Source organism: Lissotriton helveticus, chromosome 9 (genome assembly GCF_964261635.1).
Source record: "Lissotriton helveticus chromosome 9, aLisHel1.1, whole genome shotgun sequence".
In the NCBI taxonomy this organism is placed as follows: domain Eukaryota; kingdom Metazoa; phylum Chordata; class Amphibia; order Caudata; family Salamandridae; genus Lissotriton; species Lissotriton helveticus.
Window position 1 is genome coordinate 126,774,362 of NC_136070.1, and position 22,404 is coordinate 126,796,765.

General features: G+C 46.5%; 1 protein-coding gene across 1 annotated transcript in view; it reads right to left on the reverse strand.

Annotated features, from left to right (window-relative positions):
- Nucleotides 1–22,404, reverse strand: part of SYNJ2BP (synaptojanin 2 binding protein) — a 111,687-nt gene that overhangs the window by 53,832 nt on the left and 35,451 nt on the right. The window contains exon 2 of the mRNA XM_078659612.1: nucleotides 20,985–21,121. Coding sequence (XP_078515738.1) covers nucleotides 20,985–21,121 — 137 coding nt within the window. The remainder of the gene's footprint in view (nucleotides 1–20,984; nucleotides 21,122–22,404) is intronic.

The window sequence follows — 22,404 nt, forward strand, 5'->3', positions numbered from 1 at the left end:
ATTCAGAGGAGTAGTAAAGGAAAACACATGATGCCTAAAAACATTCAGAGGTGTAAGACAAGGGAAACACATGATGCATAAACCTACACATTCAGCGGTGTTCAGAACAAAGCACATGATGCAATAAAATACTTTCCAAGGTACAGCGCAAGAAGACACATGATGCCTAAAACATTCAGAGGTGCAGCGCAGGGGAAGAAAGACACATGATGCATAAAAACATTCAGAGGTGTAAAATCAAGGAAGACACATGATGCATTAAAAACATTCAGAGGTGCCCCAACCCAACTCAATAGCGCAAAAACACACAGTAGACAATTACCATCCTAAACATAGCAGGTAACCACATTGCGCAAAACTTACATAAGCCACCACCTGTGGCAGTCCCTAGGCCAACTGGCCTTGTTGGGGCTAGAACGCCCTGTGTCTCAAATGTCAGGGCCTAAACTGTGCAGCTGCCCACTAATTGCTGGGCAGCTGAGAGTTAACAAAACTGCGACAGGGTCCTCACTGACCCTTCGGCGCAAACTGCGCCACTGTTGTAGCCACACAGGCTCTGAACAACTTCCTCGCAGGCAGGAGGGGGCGGGCACCGGCAATGTGCCCCGGCGCCCCCTCTAACTAAAAATGGCCAAACGCTGGAGCCACACAGGCTCTGGGCATCACATGCCCCAAACGTTGGAGCCACACAGGCTCTTAAACTAGATATGGCCGTTGGAGCCCTCAGGCTCTGCAAATAATGGCCCCTCGAGCCTCGCTGGGCTCGTAATTACAACTGCCCCCTAGAGCCTCCGTGGCTCTAAACACAATCTGGGCCCTGAGCCCCTCGTGGGCTCTCAAGAAATGCCCCCCAGAGCCTTTGCGGCTCTAACAGAGAATTGCACTTCTCGTGGGAGTCCCTTGTGGACTCGGGAACGGCCTCCACATGCGCCGCACACCGGAGGGGAGGGGCGGGCACCGGCAATGTGCCCCGAAGCTCCCCCCTCCTTCGGCACACACTCACCGGCTCTCTGGGCAGCGGGGCTCTTCTGTGCTCGCGGTGGGGGCAGGCAGGGCAATGCGCCTCACGCCCCCTCCGCTCTTCTCCGCATGCCGCTCCTCTCGCTGCAGGGCTCCCTCCGCTCACGGGAGCCCTGCAGACCGGCCGCCATCATTCTTCCTCCTCTGATGCCGGCGGCGGGCGCGAGACTCCTCTCGCAAAACCGGAAGTCCCGCCCGCCGCCAGGCAAAGCATCGCCTGACTTCCTTCGCCTCCTCCTCCCCCTCCGACGTGGCGGGAGGCTCGGCCGGCTGGGCCAATCCCAGCGCGGTCTTTACAAAATGCCGGCAGCTGCTTTTTCGGGGAGACTCGGCCTCGGGGCCGCGGCGGTGATACACAGGGCAATGCCGGGTGGGCTCCGGTTTCAAATATCGATATGAGTCGAGGTGGGCACTCGATGGAGGGGCATGAAAGTCGGCAACAAAGCGGAGTGGGCTCCCGCGCCGCTCCCCACGCAAAATGCGGGCCAATGCACCGGCTGTGCACAAAAGCGCTCCCCAGCGCTAGGACAACAAATAAAGCACTCTGAAGCGCTTGGGGGAAATAAAGCGCTCCAAAGCGCTAGAAAACAGGCAGAGCGCTCCCAGGCGCTCAGGGGGAAGCCCAGCGCTTCCAGGCGCTAGAAAAACAAATCAAGCGCTCCCTGCAGGAAAATGCAGCCTCTCCATGCTGCAAAGGTCCCAGGGATTCCCAGGGGGGCAAAGCCAAGACCCCCCCATCAGCCCAAGCAGGGCAGGGGGTCCCCCAGGAGTCCAGGAAAGTCCATCAGGTGTCCAGGGGCTGGGCAGGGCCCAGGGATTCCCCTGAGCCCAAGCAGCAGCACGCCCCTGGTAGGATTCAAGTCCAAAAACAAGAACCACTTGGAAGGGGACACAGCCCCTTCTTATACAGTGAAAAGTCTTTGAAGTCTTTGTGTAGGCAGTGTGAGAACCAGCTAGGACTGGTTATAGGGAAGTCCCTTCAGTATCAGGGACAGAGGTGACAGTCGCCCAGCGGGGGGGGGGTGGAGCCAGCATTGTGGCAGGCAGGCACAGCCCTTCACTATCAGGGTCTATCTCCTCCCACTTCCCTGGCAGCAGATGCTGCCTTTCATCCACAACCTCCTGGGGCTCTGCAGCCCCTGTCACACTCAAACCAGACAGTCAATCCACAAGCAGGCCCAGGCACTCCTGGGCCAGGCTCACCAGCCAATCACACGCCAGGCACAAATTACACAAATATGCCAACTTCTAAAAGTGGCGCTTCTAGACTAGACACAATCATGCCGCATACACCATTACGCAGCATTCAATCTCACAAGTTCGCACATATCAAACTCGACCCTGCACTCCCCACACATCAGGAACTACCATGGGCATACATATTCCCCATTCATTCCTATGGGAGGGCAGGTCACTCACCACACATACACAGAGAGCTCACGCACTTTATACTGTACCACAGTGAATAAGTGCGCAGAGGCCTAAAATCACCAACACCAGGTTCCAGAAACAGGTTAGGAAAAAGCACAAAAAAAAAGTCTCGGGGTGAACCTGCCAAAAGGGCCAGGTCCAACAAGCGGGAACCCGGAACATATAATAAAATATATATATATGTGTAAATATATATAACAATAGTACATAGTACTAAACAAAGTATACACATATATATGTATAAACCAATAAAAGGCAGCCCAACATAACCCATAGGCTAATAAAGCCATAATTACATATTTTCTGCAGTATAAAAATAAACTATAAAAACAATGCAATAAAAAGGCATGACCTCAAAAGCATTCCATAATCAGCAAAAAACCTTTTATATTCATCAAAGAATTTGTAATAAAAGGCAATTAGCCTAAGAAGGCTGCATACAGAAAAACTATCTGTGTACAGAAAATCAGACTGACACCTCGCCTTTAAGGCCTCAGAGAATCTGAACACTTTGCCTTTAAGGCCTCCAGGGGAACTCTGTTCCCATCATGCACCACAGGTGACAGTTAGGTCAGTCCTTTTGTATGGTACAGTAAACTTAGCAGTAATCTGCATCTAGAAACACAATATTACTATATTCAAAAAACCATAAAGCTACTGCTCGCCCGGGGAGGCGGGAGGGTGCTTATGACTTTAATGAGTATACCCCTGGTAGAGAACTAGGATTACAGGTAAGTAACTAATCCTTCTCGTCCAGGGGATACTAATTTTTTTTTCAATTCAAATAGGTTTTTGTTGGGTGTTTCAGTATTAAATAAATACAAAAAATACAGACTTAAAAACACACATTAATACAGATGAACAGTACAGTACAATAAAGCGAAAAGGGGTAAAAAGCAATACACAATAGGTTACACGATAATACATACTTCCGCAGGCGGTGTGTCCGGGCAGTTTCATGTAAATTAGAGCACCAAAGATATGTAGGTGGGGCTCAGGAATTCAGGGTGAACCGAAGTAACAGATTAGCTCCACACTGTTGGATTGTGATGGCGTCAAGTGGAACGGAGGGGGGGGGGAGATAATGTCTAAGGTGTTTATGGGTGGTAAAATAACTGTCAAGGGTAGACCACATCTTTCTCATGGGGGGGCGCCATGGTGATTGTTGGAGAGCTATGTTATCCGCTCCCCTGAGGTTAATTATCCAGTTAAGCCAGCAAGCAAAGGTAGCCTTGCTAGAATCCTTCCAATTACTTAGGACAATTTTAACAGCTGCAGTGAGCATGAGTCCAAGTAACGCCCTGTCGTTGGCGTGGAGGGAGGGCTCTAGGGTGAAACCAAAAGCTAGGTAAGGAAGTTCTCTGGACGGGGAGATGGGGAAAATTTTCCTGATGAAGTCGAATATCTTGTCCCAGAATTGGGTAGCACAGTCGCAATGTAGAATAACGTGTGCGAGGTCGCCCTCCGCCCGTTTACAGTTCCAGCAGAAGGCGTCTTGGCTGATGTTATGGGCATAAAGACGCGCAGGAGTCCAGAAGGTTTTGTGGAGGAACCAATATTTGGTCTGGGATAAAGTCGGGCTAATTTTATGTCGCATGCAAGATTCCCAGGTGTTGGCCCAGTCCTCCTCTGAAATTGGTCTAGATGACATTTCAGACCAAAACTGAGTGAGTGGAGCGGTGAGATTGGTATGTTGGGGGCGAATAAGTTTGTAAAGATGTGATACTTAATGTCCAAGTCTGTTTAATCTACTGAGGTAAGATGGGAGGGAGGGTGGTATTAGGGAGAGTTTTGCCTTAGAGAGTGCGGCTTTTATATTTAGGAAGGTATAAAACTCTAGAGGCGCCAGGCCATAGGTAGTTTGCAAGACTCTGAACGGGATAGAGTATGACCCCTCGAATATTTGGTGCGGGAAGAAGATACCTTTCTTAACCCACTGAGAATTATGCAGATGTTTGCCTTTGTGCAGTATGTATCGATTGTTCCATAAAGATTCCCAACCTGAGTGGCATATGCTATGATCTAGAAATGTATCGATTTTAAGAAGAGCCGTTTTCGTGTTGCGAAAGATCGATTTCGAGTGGGCTAGTTCATTTAAATTGCGTGAGAGGGCCGCAGCCGGAGTGATTCCATTTAGGATCGCTTGTTCGACTTCCAGCCAAACTGGGGTGTAGTTTACCGCGGGGCTAGCCAGTGGGCACCTTGTTTCGCTAGGAAAGCGTTCTCATAGTGTCTAAAGTTCAGTAGGTTGACCCCTCCTAAAGATTTGTCCAATCGTAATTTTTTAATGCTGATTCTCGCTTTTTTCCCTTTCCACAGGAAGTTGGCTATAGATTGGTCCAATTTATGGAAGAAGTCTTGGGTGAGTGTTAGTGGAAGCATTAAAATAAGGTAGTTTACCAGGGGGATATCATCATTTTGATGGTTTCTATTCTACCCCACCACGTGATGAAGTGAGGGGACCATCCATCCAGTTGTTTTTTTATTTTATTTTGGGTGGTCTTCTCATTTTGTAGAAGGGTTTCCATAAGGGAGTCCCCAAACTCTATCCCCAGGTACTTTATAAACCCTGATTGCCAAAAGAGACCAGAGTTCCCCAACGTGTCTTTAGTGGCTAGGATGTTTAGAGGTTTGACCACCGATTTCTCCCGATTAAGTTTATACCCTGAATGGGTGGAGCATAGTTCAATGGTTGACATCAAGGCGGTGATGGAAGGCTCCGGAGATTCAGTCACTATCAGGATATCATCCCCATATGCGGCTAGTTTAACACAAGTATCCCCAAAGCTTACGCCCTTGATGTTGTCGTTCTTTTTAATGCTGGCGATGAGAGGCTCCATTGCCAGGAAGAAGATTGATGGGGAGAGGGGACAACTCTGTCTGGTCCCCTGTTCCAGGCCAAAGGGATCGGACAATGAGCCATTTATGGCAATGCGAGCGGATGGGGAGAGATACATAGCCATGACCATATCTATAAAGGTGTTACCCAAGTTGAAGGTGGACATACAATGTTTAAGGAAGAGCCAAGATACTCTGTAGAATGCCTTCTCCGCGTCGAAGGTAATCGCCACGGAGGGGGCATCAAACGCCTTGGCCTTTTCTATAACATGGCAGAGAAGTCTCGTCTTGTCATTAGACATGCGATGCTTTAGGAACCCAACCTGTGATGTACTAATTAATTTAGGTAAGATCAAGTCCAGTCTAGACGCGAGGACTTTAGCGTAGATCTTGCAGTCCAGGTTTATCAAGGATATCGGTCTATAATTTTTTGTTAGTAGCGGATCCTTCCCTTCTTTGGGTATGATAATAATGGTGGCCTCACTCATTGATTTCGTTACTCCTTTTTTTGAGGGAGAGGACTGGAACAATTTTAGAAGGGTTGGGCTTAATGCGGGCCCAAGTTCCTTATAGAAACTGGCAGAGAAGCAGTCGGGGCCTGGTGCTTTATTGCGTTTGAGGGTTTTAATGGAGTCTGAGACTTCTTGTAAGGAAAACGGGGAATTCAGTTTCAGGTTATCCGCGTCGTTGAGTTTTGGGAGGCCTAGGGAGTTCAGGTATGTAGGGCATGCATGAGGATCAAAGTCTAATTTATTCTTGTACAGATCCTCGTAAAAGGACTTGAAGGTGTGTAGGATGTGGTTATGTTTAGTTTGGATAGTATTGTTTTGATCCTTGATTGAGGCAATGTTGAATTGTCTATTTTTATGTTTTAGATAGGATGCTAATAGTTTCCCTGCTTTGTTGCCTTCCCACAGCCTCAAGGATTTTAATTTATTAACCCACACCCCCGCTCTTCTGCTTAGGATCGCGTTGTATTCGTATTTCTTTTTAGTGAGGTCATTCAGAATTAAAGTATTATGGAGGTCCGCCGCATGGGATAATTCCAGGATCTTAATGTCCCTTTCTGAAGTAACAAGTTCTAGATTCAGTACCTTGTTGGTTTGCGCTCTAATACCAATAATCACCCCTCTTATAGTGGCTTTAAGTGCGTCCCAGACATACGCTATGCCTGAGCCCGGAGTATCGTTTAATTCAAGGTAGTCTCTTATGGCCGGTTCAATTTTTTTCTTGTTTTCTGGCTTTGTGAAAATGTCGTCATTGAAGCGCCATCTCTTTGGGGGAAGAATAGATCTGGAGCCTACTAGTTTAGCTTGGATGCTGGAGTGGTCTGATACGAGTTTGGGGGCAATGTTGGTTTCTTCAATAAGGTGAGTGAAGGGAATATTGATGAGGATATAATCGATCCTGGAGTAGGAGTTATGGGGAGTCGAGTAGAACGTGTAATCACGGCCATCTGGGTGCTGTAGTCGCCAGGAGTCTTGTAGGTCAAATTTTGAGCAGAGGCGTTTCAAACTATCATGTGAGCGTGTGGGGTGGTAGGTACAATGAGACTGGCGGTCTATTACCGGGTCAAGAGGCAGATTGAAATCCCCCCAACCACAAGCAATTCGTCTTGGGGTACTGTTTAGAGTATGGGGGAGATGGAGTCCCAAAAGATCGGATCGTCTCCATTTGGGCCATAAATATTCAGGACATGGATGTGATCATCGTTCTTCAGGAGGTGAGCCATGACTAACCTACCATCAGTATCTTGAGTATGTGATACAACGGAGATATTGGAATTCTTTGCAATAAGTGTAATGACCCCTCTTTTTTTGTGTATAGCTGAGGAGCATAGGGTGTGTGAAATCCAGTATTGGTTGATAAATTCAGCGTCTTCGTTGGATAATTTGGTTTCCTGGAGTAGGAAAATATCACCCTTGGTTTTGGCTAGATATTCTAAGACCTTCCTCCTTTTAACCGGGTGATTGAGCCCTTTGACGTTTAGGGAGACAATGTTAAGGCCTTCCGATATAGATTTGGTGTGGGTCATGAAGCTGCTGGGTATCGCCTGTGGATTAATAAAGCTACTGTCGTGAGAGTTACTCTATGGGTGGTTTCTGGATCTAGAACTGGCCTAGCTCGGCGGTATGTTCTGAATATGTCAGAAAAGGGCTGGAAGAATGTGTGGCAAACAATCAGCCGGTAGTATTTCTGTTTGTTAGATAACTGTACTGTTGAGCATGTAAAGATAACACAAAAGGCAAAACAAGAGTACATAAGGCATACTGAAACATTCCAAAAGTTTCCCCCCCTCCTCCCCCTCCCATACCCTTTACCCGCACCCACAATACCCCAACCCTCCCCCCTCCCATCCCCCCCAAAACTAGAACATAGGAGCAGCGACGGCACTACCGTCCAAGCACAACGTAGGATGAGTCAAAAATGACATCATAACAGGAGAGATCTTATAACTAGCTAGTATTTACTAACAGGGTATAACTAGGTTATCCCAAGCCATTAGAGAAAGTGACTGTAAATGCAGGAAATGGTCAGGGCTACCAGTTTTAATACTATACCGGGCTATATAACAATAGGAAATACAGTAGATCATGATGACTACGCAGGGGATACTGGTGTGGCCATTACGTTTCAGAACAAAGATAACAGAGTCAAAATGTAAAAACATGACTCATGAAAAACTAACTAGTATTACGTATTTTCGTAGCAGTGTATATCTTAGGCTAGACTAAAAGATTAGTATCATAAAACCATTACAGATAACAAATAACCATAGTGTCAGTAGGCAAGTCTTTGGACCATAGGTCTTTCAGTTTCTCCAAGTATCAGTGCGAATAGTCTAGTGACATGACGATGGGCCCAAAAGTAGGTAAAAGAAGGGCCTACCTGTTGGCGAGGGTCAACTTGGGGACTGGAAACCAGCTAAATTAGCACGAACGTAAATTAGCACGAGCATAAGCACGGACTTACAGCTGGTAGGAATGTAAGCTGGCATATGTCGGCATATGCAGGCAGTATAGAGAAAAAGGGCATGTACAAAATTACTGTAGGTCACAGAGAGTCAGAGGACAGCTCAGCCATGACCAGAGCTCGATTGATCAGATTCATGGCCCTCCGTCTTCCTTTTATTAGATGTGAAGACAGATGAGTCCATTGCCTGCGTAGGTGAATCTTCCAGAAACATCGCTAGATCATTAGGGTTGAAGAAGAAGCGAGGTTTGCCATTGATGATGATTTTGAATTTCGCCAGACCTGCAAAGGAGAACTGTAAACCTTTTGACCTCAGTTTTTCCCTTAGGGCTAGGAAGCCTTTTCTGACTTCCATCGTGTCCTTCGAGTAGTCCTGAGTGAAGGTGATTTTGTGGCCTCCCCAGGTGACGGAGTGATTACGTCTGGCGAATTGTAGGATAGCTTCAGAGTGCTGGAATAGCAGTGGTTTACAGATCAGCGGACGCGGGCCTTTGTATCCATGAGGGATGAAAGTTGGGACTCTGTGAGCTCGGTCAAGCTCGAATTCATGGGTAAATGAGATGCCCGTCACTGAGGGAATCCAAGCTTCCAGGAAGGCTACGCAGGATTCAGCATCCTTCTCCGTATTCTCAGGAACTCCAAAGATGCGTATGTTACCCCTCCTATTTCTGTCTTCCAATTCCGCATTCGGGCGTCTGAGGGAGTCGGTCGATCTTTGAAGCTGGGAGATATTTTTGGCCGAGAGGTTGGATTTGTCTTCAACATCGCTTATCCTTTGCTCTGATTCGTCTAAGCTCTTGTGGACCGAGTTCATGTCTGCCCTTATCGCAGTAAGTTCAAGCTGCCTAGTGTCCGTGTTGGTTTTCGTCGATTTTGAGAGATCATGTACCTCCGCTAGCTTTTTTAGGATCATATCCAGGGTACTATTAAGATCTGCTTTTGCCTTGATGGGCGAGTCAGATACGGACGATTCCGGTTTCACTTTCTTGGTGTTCTTCTTATCAATCCCTTCCGCCATTTTGTTGGTTTTTCGTAGCGGGCTAGCGATGAGGCGGGAATTATCCAGTTTGGCTTAAGAGTTAGGTTCAAGAAGATGGTTGGGCCAAGGCCGCGGAAGTGTTTAATCACTGACCTGAGTGATATATCAGAGGTGAGATGTGTCTGGTATGTTTGAAGTGCCACGTGGTACCTGAGAGAGCAGTGTGGTTGCGGGCTAGGGGCTCTTCTAACTCTCCGTAACTCTGCAGAAGTGGTGATGGTGCCGGTCGAGGCGTTGCCACTTGACCTCAGGAACCCCCTCTGGTAATCTTGTGGTGGCGGAGTAGTGGCTGGGCGGAGAGGTGAAGGGCACACAAGAAGGCGATTACAGAAAGTATGGGCTTATTAGTGATCCTTCTGTTGAATTCTGTGATCCGAGTGGCATTGGGATCAACATTGACGACCCTGGTGGCTGTGTTAGGGCTTTCCCGGTGTCTCTGGGCATGGATGGCGCCCTCAAGCTACGAATAGCGCTTTTCGCGCTAAAAATGAGTTTTTTCCGCCGCCATTTTGGGGTCAGGCAAGTCCCCCTGGGAGGTCCGGTCGCCGTATGTCGAAGGGGCGCACAGGGACAGCTTCTGTTTCAAGGATGCAGGGTTGTAAGCGCATTTCAGAGTGGCACTAGAGCAGTGGGGCCGGGGAAGTAGATCTGCGCTGGTAGAAGCCCCCAGGGCGCCGTTATCGCGCACAGACAAGAAGGCGGGCCGCCATTTTGGGGACAGGCATTACGGCGAGGGAACGCTGGAGCCGATCTAAGTTTCCAAAACTGTTTCTGTGTGCGGCCGGGCACTTGCGATGCACTGAAACACGGGCGGCTCACCTCAGAGGCTTCATTGGCAGGTAGGTGACGACCGCTGTGAAAGGGCAGTGCAAGGGGAGCAGATCTCGGGATCCCCACGTAATTGACCAGGCGCTGGCCGGCGCAGAGGCAAGGGTGCTGAAAGGGGCACTAATCTGCTGATTTCAACTCGGATCTTGTCACCGAGTGTGCTGCATGATGTCAGGAGCTAGAATCCAGTGCCCAGTAGATCGGTGGCTCGAAGATTCTCTCCTAGGGCGAAGAAGTCGCTCTCCTACGCAGGCAGGGATAGGGTTAGGCGGCCATTACCACCGCCGTCCAAGCCACGCCCCCCAGGGGATACTCATTAATAGTCATAAGCACTGAATAGAGTAGCAAGCTCCTACCCACAAAACGCGGGCAAACAGAGAAAATAATAACAACAGCTGTAATACACAGATCTCAGCTAGAATTAGCAAATACATTTCTAAGAGATGCTTGCCCAACTTGTGCATCTGCCTGTGTGTCTGAATCAAGGCAATAATGGAGAGTAAAAGTATGCACTGAACGGCAAGTAGCTGCCATACACATTTCTGCCATAGAAACAGGAGAGCTATGGTAGAAGCTTTCCCTCTTGTAGAATGTGCCTTTGGTCTTCCTGACAAAGACCTATTTGACAACTGATAAGTTAGAAGGATACAAGAAACAATCCATCTAGCAATGGACCTCTTAGATGCTACAGAGCCTGTATTAATAGGACCATAGTTAATGAACAAACGGTCTGATTGTCTCAAAGTCTTTGTTCTATCCAAATAAAACTTAAGGACTCTCTTCAGATCTAAGGAGTGAAGAGCCCTTTCAGCAAGACCAGTAGGATTTGGAAAAAAGGTAGGCAAGGTTATAGCTTGATTAATATGAAAATCTGACACTACCTTGGGCAGAAAAGCAGGATGCGTCCTGAGTACCACTCTATTAGAATGAAACACAGTAAACGGTTCTTTGCAACACAGAGCCTGAATCTCGCTCACTCTACGAGCAAAAGTAATAGCCACCAGGAACGCTACTTTCCAAGTTAAGTGTTGCAAGGAAGACTTATGTATAGGTTCAAAAGGAGCACCAATTAACTTAGTTAACACCACATTAAGCTCCCACGGTGGAGAAGGAGACCTGACTGGCGGATACACCTTTCTCAAACCTTCCAGAAAATCCTTTACTACAGGCATCCTAAACAAGCATTGAAAATGCAATAGGTCTCGCAATAGAAGAGTTTGACATTTTTCGTTTTGCAAATGGATGAGTGGCGTTGCGTGGCTGAGTGGCGTTGCGTGGCTGAGTGGCGTTGCGTGGCTGAGTGGCGTTGCGTGGCTGAGTGGCGTTGCGTGGCTGAGTGGCGTTGCGTGGCTGAGTGGCGTTGCGTGGCTGAGTGGCGTTGCGTGGCTGAGTGGCGTTGCGTGGCTGAGTGGCGTTGCGTGGCTGAGTGGCGTTGCGTGGCTGAGTGGCGTTGCGTGGCTGAGTGGCGTTGCGTGGCTGAGTGGCGTTGCGTGGGTGAGTGGCGTTGCGTGGGTGAGTGGCGTTGCGTGGGTGAGTGGCGTTGCGTGGGTGAGTGGCGTTGCGTGGGTGAGTGGCGTTGCGTGGGTGAGTGGCGTTGCGTGGGTGAGTGGCGTTGCGTGGGTGAGTGGCGTTGCGTGGGTGAGTGGCGTTGCGTGGGTGAGTGGCGTTGCGTGGCAATGTTTTTAGAGTACAGGGGTTTTCTTGAAGGCTTCATATTTGAAACAATTTCTTTCAATAAATGTCCATCAAAATAAAATTCTAATGCTAAAAAATAAATAACTTTTTTAATTTTGAATGATCTTTCTCGTATGTTTACATGACAAGTGTTCCCCGATTTACGCGCAACATCTTTGTATGGCTCAGCTCTTGTTATGGTTCTTTTAACAAGCCAGACCCCATGCTGATACAATAAAAGCGGAAGATATATAAAACAAAGGTCCTTTGCCACAGAGTACCCTATTTAACCACCTCAGCAAAAATTAGACCAAGGAAGATCGCATTAATATGGTCCGCTACTGTAACACTGAGCGCATGTGTTTATACACATCAGTTTGTTTTATATTACACATGACGATTCATAGAAAAATATAAAAAATAAATGCCTTATACTATCAATGGTTTTATATATTTTAATGATAAGCAGCTCTAATCGACATTAAGATATAGGTAAACAACATCACTTGTGCTTGCAAAAGCTACATATAATATACAACTGTTTGTAATACACGCCCGATGTGTATACTAGCAAATGAAGGTAACCTAAAATTCAAGTGTGATTTTAATGTAGACAGCAGACTAAACAGAGGCCATACAAAGTGTTTGAAGTACGCACTCGCTTTGCATGTAAGTAGAAGGAGATGGCAGAAAAACAAATAGTGTGAATTGAATGGCGCCAGCAAACTAAAGAGAGACTAGACAGCCTGTTTGTGACGGGCGCTTGCTTCGCATGTAAGTCGAGGGAGATAACAGTGGAAGGAAAGATATAATGTAACAGAACACACAAAAGAGAGGACAAATAAAAAGTGTTTATAATGCGCACGCGGTTTGCACCTAAGAAAACGAAGAAATCAGCAAAATAAATAGTGTGAACTGAATATTTCACCCCCGTGATCGATGTGCTAGCGGGGGCTTGTGGTGGAGAGTGGGGAGAGAAGCTGAAGTTTCAGTAAGCGGGGTTGGGTTCAAATTTGGATGAGTGAGGGACGTGGGGAGGATCGCATGGCTCGGGAGGAGGCTAAAGGGGGATGGGTGCAGGGGGATTGTGTCCCGGGCTGCGTGGTTCAATGGAAGTGAAGGAATGCGGGGGGGGGGGGGGGGTGGTAATCGGCGGGGCGCAGGAAGAACTGGGGGGGTGCTCGCATGAGTTGGGTAGTCGCATGCAAAAGCCTTTCATCCTTCTGAGTCCGTTTCGGTTGGGGTACAGTTAAAAGAAAAACAAGTCGGATGGGGTGGGGGGTGGGGGAGAAGGAGAGTGAGCAGCTTGAGGCGCTATTGATGAGTTGTAAATGGTGGCGCCGTCGATAAGAAAGACTGTACTCGTGGCTGTGCCAAGTGGGCAAAAACTCATCAGACTGAACCTTCCACTTGTGCGGTACGAACAAAGCAAGAGGCAAACTGTTGGCAGACCGAGGGCCATCGACAAGAAGGTGCATCCCTGCCGTGTAAAGTAGCTGTAAAAAACACGCAGCATATGTCGGCCGGAGCTAAAAAGAAAAGAAAGGTCTAATATTGCAATGCTGGTCAGCGCATTTAGCGTCACGAAGCCTCGAGTAATGTGATAAAACTTATGTTGCACATAAATCAACATGATGTAAATACAAACAAGTGAAAGCGGGATGTAATTAGGGGGGAGGAGAAGTCTGGGCAGGCAGGATGACTCAGGGGAGGGGGCTGAGCGGGGCAGAGCGGCATGTGGGTGTGAAGAAGCCGGGCCTTTGAAGTGAAGCTAAGCTTCACTTCAAAGGTGTCGGAGGAATGCGGGCGGCTGTGCACGCGCTTTTAAGCTCAATGCACATGCGCATTGAGCTTAAAAGTCACGGGCACTGCAAGGAATCGCCACGATTCCTTGCTTCTTAGTTAAAGCTTGTATAAGCCGCAATAGGCTCGCAAGCTCGATGCGCATGCGCATCGACAGGCGAGACCTAAAAAGGAGGCCCGAGTAGGTGATTTTCTGTAGGCTGTGATCGCAGCAAGATGGACTTTAATAGAATTAAATTGAAGACCAGATCTTGCTAAATGTAAGAGGTAGGGCAAACTCACCTGTTCCTGACCATGGATAGGATCAAACCCATTACTCTCACACCACAGGTAAAATCGTTTCCACTTAAATCCATAGGATTTCCTTGTAAAAGGCTGTTTCGCCTCCTTAAGGATGTGCATACAGTCAGGATTCAACTGCAAGTGTCCATACTGGATGACTTCAGGAGCCATGCTGCCAGGCGCAGGAGGGACAGATTGGGGTGGAACACTCTCCCCTTCTGCTGGGACAAAAGATCCGGGCGACACGGCAATCTCCTGTGTGGTACTTCCGACAACTGAAGGAGATCTGGAAACCACCATTGGCGTGGTCACTCTGGGGCAATCAGAATCATCCTGAGTCGGTTCTGTACATCCTGTTGATTATTGTTGGTAACAACGGGGTCGGTGGAAAAGCGTACAGTAAGTTCTGACACCAGTCTATCAAAAGGGCATTCCCTTGAGACCCGTCCTGGGGAAACCTGGACGCGAAGACGGGGCATTTTGCGTTTTCCGCGTCTGCGAACAGATCGATATCTGGTGTTCCCCATGCCTGAAAAATACTGTTTGTGACTTCCTTGTTGAGAACCCAATCGTGAGCCTTGACGAAGTCTCTGCTTAGGAAATCCGCCTGCGAGTTGAGAGCTCCCGGCAGATGTACAGCTGTTATCGACAAGTCTCTTGCCAGTAACCAATTCCAGATGGTCTGGGCTTCTATGGACAGAATCCTGGACCGGGTACCCCCCTGATTGTTTAAATAATACATTGTCGTTGTATTGTCTGTTTGCACCAGGAGGGACCGAGACTGGAATGATGGAAACAGGGACTTGAGGGCTAGATGAACATCCCGAAGCTGCAGCAGGTTGATGTGATAGCCCTTCTCTGAGTCGGACCATAGCCCTTGTACTTGCAGAGGGCCCATTTGAGTACCCCAACCCTGGAGTGAAGCGTCCGTGATCAGAGTCTGCACCGGAGGGTCTTGATGAAACGGAACACCTCTCATCAAGTGTGATCTCTTCATCCACCACCTGATGGAATCCTTGGCGGACTGATGAAGAAGAACTCTGTCCTCCCAACATCCCGTCCTCTGACTCCACTGATCCTCTAGACACTGTTGTAGAGGACGCATGTGCAACCTTGCGTTTGGAAATATGAAGATGCACGATGCCATGGATCCCAGAAGAGAAGATACTTGACAAACTGTCAGATAAGTGGATTGACGAAGCAGTTGACACCTTGACCTGATTGATAACCACCTCTCCTCCGAAGGACACACGTTTTCTCTTTCTGTGTCCAGAAGAGCTCCCAGGTAGTGGATCCGCTGAGTAGGGTTCATAATTGATTTCTTGAAATTGACCTGGAGACCCAACTTGTGCATGAGATGAAGACATATGGACAGATGATCTTCCAACAGAGATGGGGACGAACTCTTTAGGAGCCAGTCGTCCAAGTAAGGATAAATGAAAATTCTCTGCTTCCGAAGGAAGGCAGCAACCACCGCCATACACTTGGAAAACGTTCGGGGAGCTGACTTTAGCCCGAATGGAAGTACTGCATACTGGTAGTGATGAACAGACACTTGAAACCTGAGAAATCTGCGATGCCTTCTGGAGATTGGAACATGAAAATATGCATCCTGCAGGTCGATGGAACACATCCAGTCCCCTTGATGTAACTGAGGGAATATTTGATGGAGCGCTAACATTCGAAACTTTTCCTTTCGAATTAACCTGTTCAACAGTCTCAGATCCAGTATGGGCCTGAATTCTGCTTGCAGACCTTTCTTTTCACCAGGAAAAAACGGGAGTACGGACCTTGGTTTCGCTGTGGACGAGGGACTTTCTCTATTGTTTTCTTGCACAGAAGGAGGTTTGCTTCTTTTTGCAAAAGCTTTAGATTGTGATGAAAAGTTACCTTTGGATTGACAATGGGAGGAGGTTTCTTGAATTTTAGGAGGTAGCCATTTTGGATAATGCCAATGACCCACCTGTCCTTTGTTAATCTTCTCCACTCGTCCAAGTATGACGCAATGCTTCCTCCTACCGGAATGGACAATGGCTGCGGAGGAAGTCTCTTCTCATTGCTTCTGAGGCTGTCTTGCTGCTGAGGACTGTTGTCTGTTTCCTCCCCTGCCTCGCCCAGGTCTGCGCTGTTGAAATTGAGACCTCTGTTGGTTCTGGCCTTGATTTTGCGAAGACCAGTTTGACGATTGCCCACGTTGCTGGAACGACCTCTTGTCGTAAGGACGAAAATTACGCCGACGGAAGTCTTTCTTCTTCTCCAGGCCCACTGCCTTCAGAGTGTCCAGCTCCGACTTCATCTTGGTAATCTCATCATCCGCATGAGATCCAAATAATGTCGACCCGTTGAAGGGTAGATTAACTATCTTTCTTTGGGCATCCGGCTTAAGACCCGTGAGACGCAGCCAAGCCGATCTTCTGGAGCATTCACCGTGGGCATAACCGTTTGCTGCCAGATCAGCCGAATCCGCAGCCGCACTTATACTTTGATTTGCCACCAAACCACCTTCTTCAACAATCTCCAGGAAATCTTTCTGATCTTCCTTTGGAAGTTTGTCTGCAAACCTCGCCATAGAGTCCCATAAGAGGCGATCATTCCGGGGAAACCTGCACAATTTGCATTCCCAATGAAGAAGAAGAAGCAGATGATGAAGCACTCCTAATTGAATGTGGAGACCCAGAAGCTGGAGCCTGCACCTCTCTGGGGACCAACTGTCTTTCTCCTGACGCGGACTTCCTTGACATCGAGTCAGAATGAGCCACCACTGAAGAATCTTGGTGTGAAGAGGCTCCGACGACTGGAGATCTGTTCACCGATGCCCTTGACTGCAGGTCGTGTGAAGCAGACCTTGGAGGGTCATCCAACACCCTCGACGCTGATTCCGACCTCGAAAAAAACATATGAGAGGTCAGAGAGGCTGATCTAGAATGCCTCGACGTCGACCATGAGACAAGCAGCGGAGACCTCGACGTCGACTGCCTCGACGTCTGACATTTTCTCGATGCCGACTGGACCATCTCAAGCCTCGAGCCCGTGGCATGCCTCGACGTCGAACCATGTCTCGACGGCGATCTGGATTGTCGTTTCTTTTCAGGTCTCTACGTCGTACCTTCGTCTCTCGACGTCGATCTGAACTTTCTCTCGACGTCGATCTCACTCTTCCTCTCGACGACGACCGCACTCTCTCTTTCGACGTCGAACGCCTTGCTCTCAACGTCGTCCTCACAGCAATCGACACCAGATGTCTCGACGTCGATACGCTTCCTCGCTGGCGATGTCTTCGCCGGCGATGTCTTCGACGTCGATGCAGGTTTCTCTGGTCTCGATGTCGACGGTGATCTTGATTTCGACGTCGCACTTACTTTCTTCGACGTCGACGCTTCCTGATGTCGTTTTTTCTTGCTTTTACCTTCAGGAGAAGCAGATCTTCGACGTTTTGAATGAGAAGGGGACCTTCCAGATGACAAAACACTCTTTGCCCCCTTTTCACGACGTCCTTCTCTCTCCATAAGCCCCAAAAGCCAAACCTTTTCTCTCTCTTTCAAAGTTCTGCTAGAAAGCTTGAGGCAATGGTAACATTTTTCCACATCATGTGTGGAAGGTAGACAAACCACACAAACAGAATGAGGATCTGTTTTGGACATCTTCTTCCCACAGGAAGGACATTTATAGAATAAAGGTGGCATAACTGACTAAAATTTTTCTAAAGATTTAGTCAGAAAAGATAGAAAAACACCACCAATAGCCAATACTGTCAAAAAAGACAGGAAAAAAAGAAATTCGGACTGAAAAACAGTCAAATTCAGCCGAGCTCAAGTTCCAGGTTCCTCACAGAACATGCCGGAAAAAAGAACTAACCTAACTGTCACCTGTGGTGCATGATGGGAACAGAGTTCCCCTGGAGGCCTTAAAGGCAAAGTGTTCAGATTCTCTGAGGCCTTAACGGCGAGGTGTCAGTCTGATTTTCTGTACACAGATAGTTTTTCTGTATGCAGCCTTCTTAGGCTAATTGCCTTTTATTACAAATTCTTTGATGAAAATAAAAGTTTTTTTGCTGATTATGGAATGCTTTTGAGGCTCATGCCTTTTTATTGCATTGTTTATATAGTTTATTTTCATACTGCACAAAATATGTAATTATGGCTTTATTAGCCTATGGGTTATGTTGGGCTGCATTTTATTGGTTTATACATATATATGTGTATAATTTGTTTAGTACAATGTACTATTGTTATAATAAAATATATATATATGTGTAAATATATATATGTTCCGGGTTCCCGCTCATGTGTCGAAGATTATTCAGTGCTTATGACTATTAATGAGTATCCCCTGGAAGAGAACAAGACACTTTCACAAACTTCCTATTACTGCTACCACTAAAGAAAACCTTGACCTGGAAAGAAGTCTCACTTTCTCGACCAGTTGCCCAATCATCAAAATCTTCAAACCCAGATAAAAGTAACAATTAAGAAAATAGCAGGTTCAATGATGAAAACTAAAACTTAAGTGCATAGAAGTCAAGCATACTAGAACAGATCACAATGACTGGTCTAGAATGCACTCCAGCTGCTAATTAGCACACAGCAAAGGAAAACCATTTTCAGTCTGAGACCAGCGTAGCTGAGAACACCATCAAAGAAGAGTTCTTGGTCTACAATACCTTTCCATCAATGGCAACTGCATCCAAAGACCTCTGAAACAACTCTATTCTTTTAGAACAAATAATATAGCCTTATAGCAAGCACTGCACATGCACACACAGTAATTTAAATCTACTAAGAGTTTTCTCCTGCACAAGAGTCAGTTATCAAAATGATCCTGGGATAGTTCGAGAAACATGCCACGCCAGCTGACAAATACAACACAAAGGTCCTTAACCTAGTCTTGTAAGTTTGTGGCAAACATCACCAACATCATTAACAAATTGCTGCCTACCAAGGAAATCCTCAGCAAACTAAAATTTCTACTTGCGTGAAAAACAAACTTAAGACCCTGAGATTCTGAGTAACAGACCCACCTCCAGCATGTCACAGACTGACGAGACCCGATCAGGCTTCTTTCCCCACCCAATGGACCATATTGACTCTATTGAACATCAAGGAACAACCACACACCATCCAGAACAAAGGACAAGCATGCAATGGCCTGATACTACTGGATTTTGCTCTAGCCTTTGACAACTTTCACACCAAAGTCTGGATCCACTGCCAAGAATCGCATACTGGAATGAGTGGAATGTGAACAAAGGTATTGAAAACCACAGCCACCAAGCTAAACAGGGTTCCTATAGCCCATGTGTCATGGCCTTTTCGCCAGGTTTCCTTAATGTTTACATTGTACCACTAGTAAAACAGTGGGCAGCCAAGATAACAGCTATTGTGTACCGTGTATATGCAGACAACACACAGATCTACCTCAAACTGGAAGGAGATCATCAGGTGGAAATTGGTATGCAGGAAACTCAGTTCAATGAATCACAAAAAAAAGGTTTGCGCCTGAACAGCCACATAAGTAAGGTTCTACTGAATGACCTAGTGAACAATTCTCTACTCTCTTTCACCACTCAAGTAAAGCAGTCACTTGAGACTACGACAAACAAATTAATTCTATTTATCCAATGAAATATTTGCACTGATTTTCATAATAGGGTTTTCTAAAGGGGACTATTTCAGCAACCTGGCAACTGGCTCCTTTGAAGAAAATGCACAGTCATACTGACGGCACCAGGACAGTTCTCAGGATGAACCACTAGCTACCAATCATAGAAAGATCAGAATTCAAGACCCTTTGCTTAGTTCACTTACGTAACCCGCAGCCTGTGTAGGCTCAAAAGATCTGGTAGCAGTACTCTCTACATCGAAGGAGTGACCCTCTGGTACACTGTTCCTCTTTCCTGAAGAAGACCTTCATGAAGCACAAGATAGGTCAGGAAGCACACTTCTGCTCAGCCTGTGACATGACCCCATCAACCTAGAAACCAAACCCTAAACCATGGTCTCCGATGCTGCTTACTTCTACTGCAGATGTGCCGGTCAAGTGCCTAACAGAAGACTTTACCATTGTAGACTCTAGCTCCGTTACTGTAAAAATCAATTTCAATCTCCAAGATGATTTCAAGGTTCCTTTGCAGACACCAAGCACATGACAGTGAACATAGAAGATCGGCTCCTGACTTTCTAAGTTCCATTTCCAAGATTTCTCTAGCTGTTTACTTCTCCAAGAAACATGCAAGTTCAAAATTTTGTGCAATAACCACACGAGAGTCTTGGTAAACCACATGATGCAATATATTATACACTCCTCCTCCACAGAGTTCTACGGTGGCAGAGCCAAAGTAAGCAGAAATCCATAAATATTAAATAAATATAAATATTTCCTTGTCCCTCATTATGCCCCAGGGTTCAAGTAGGAGTGCCATGACAGGCTCTGCTTCCTTCCATTTATATAACAAAGTTCGGATAGAAGAGTGCCATTGCCATCCCATCAAATGCTACAGTGGAGGGTAACTTCATTCATATAAAAAATTTTAAAATGTGATTTTACACCACGTTCCAGAGATTACAGCAATGACAACTGCAACAAGGTGCAACATCCTAAACTAAAAAAAATATTCACAAGCAGGAAGCCAACATTAGAAGAAAACTGTAGCTGATCTTCTACAGAATGTTTAAGTAGGGGTCGGCGATTTAGACAGCTGTTTGCAAAAAAAAACCATTACTTTTGCTGTAAATATTAGGCGAGCTAATGTTTATTGACAGTACATTGGTTTCCCATTTTTTGCATTTCTGTATTAAAATCTTTTTAAAGACTAATGAACAAAGATTTGTCAAAAAAAAGACTCAAGACTCATTGTGGAGCAGACCCACAAACGAAGACTACTGCTCTAACACACAGTGTAACCTTTCCAGAGTCTATTTCCTAGTTCCATAAGAAGTTACATGCGATCACAATGCTTCTAATGAGGACAAAGTATCTTTCAGTGCATTGCTAAGTGTTTATTGGAGCTGTAACTGCATCAGTGACACTTGATCCCACTGATGAAAAGTGGATCTGTAAATGCGTGGCGGTGGAATCCACCATCACGAATCCTTCTCACCATAAGAATTTTGTCTCCCTCCTGGAGCCGCCCATCCAAAGCAGCTGCTCCACCTTCTTTTATTCTGCTGACAAAGATGCCGTCGTCGTTGTTAATGAACTGCTGGTTAGTTCCGCCGACGATGTTAAACCCCAGACCTGGAAAAGACACATTGGGTGAGTCATGATAGCAAAAAAATAAGAATTGCTCTAACCAAACCAAATCAGACACAGACACACACAAAATAAGTTGAACAGGTCTCTCTACGAGCAAGTCCTTCTAGTGACTAGGTGTGGCTAATGTCTGCAAGTTTAGAAGTCTACAACTGGGCATTTCTTTCTTTCTACTTGCTAAGGCTAGGCCTTAAGATATTTTGTTAAGTCCCAAAACCACAAATACTTTGCCTTCAAAAATTGTGTTTTATCCTAACGAAAAAATAAATAAGCACCTCTTAAGCACGCATACGCTGGGCAGTCACTACAGGCACCCAATACCCATTCAGATTGCTACTACAATTGAACACCACTGCCACCACCTTTAACCATGCCACCCACTCATCACTGCTACATGAGCGGCAGGCTTAGGGCTCCTGAATGGGCTGGTCATGGTCACAAATTAATAGTAGAGCAGTGTTCACTGGTGCTTATGTCAAATCCCAAATTCTTCCTAAAGAAGTGGTGTGAGACAACTTCATTTCTGGGGCTAGGTGTACTAGCAGCTCATAACACGGGCGATGAGTTGTAATGAATCAGAGCACTACCTTTTGCTATTAAGAATTCTGCACAAACAAACCAAGCACTTATAAAGTCAATACACCTGGCATTACTGTGATAACGCAGGCAACCCAGCCCGCTCTAACCTGATGCATGGCACGGCAGACTTCAAAGGTAATAACAGGGCACAAAAAATAAGTGGCAGACTTTATAGAGATAAGGACAGTTTGTGGGTGTGATTATACGCATTAGGACCTTAAAGTCAGACCTATGACTTTTTGCCAATTTTGGTTTTTCTCACTAAAGCGCTGTATGAAAAAAAGATGCGTCAGACGTTGGTCATGTACTGACTGTACCATAGGACTTCAGAAGTACCTTAATAATAAGATTCAACAAGGCCGACATTAGTCTGGCGTTGCTAGTTTTCCAGTTCCGAGTGGACATGGCTTAGCAATAGGCCTGGGCGGAGTTCTGAAGCAGTATTCCAGACCAGTGGCACCAGTCAGCACAGAGCAAGAACCTCACTGATCAATTCTTTGCTCACAGACTTATTCAAAATTTTGAGCCTTACCTTGACGAGATTAAACCCCCTTTAGCAAAGAGTCTTTAAATTACGTTGAGGGTCAGCACCTTATTCATACAAGCCTTTTTATCAAAATGGCCCCCTATTCCAAATGTCGCTCACACCTGATTTTATGGAACCCAGACTTGAAACTATCGAACATGTG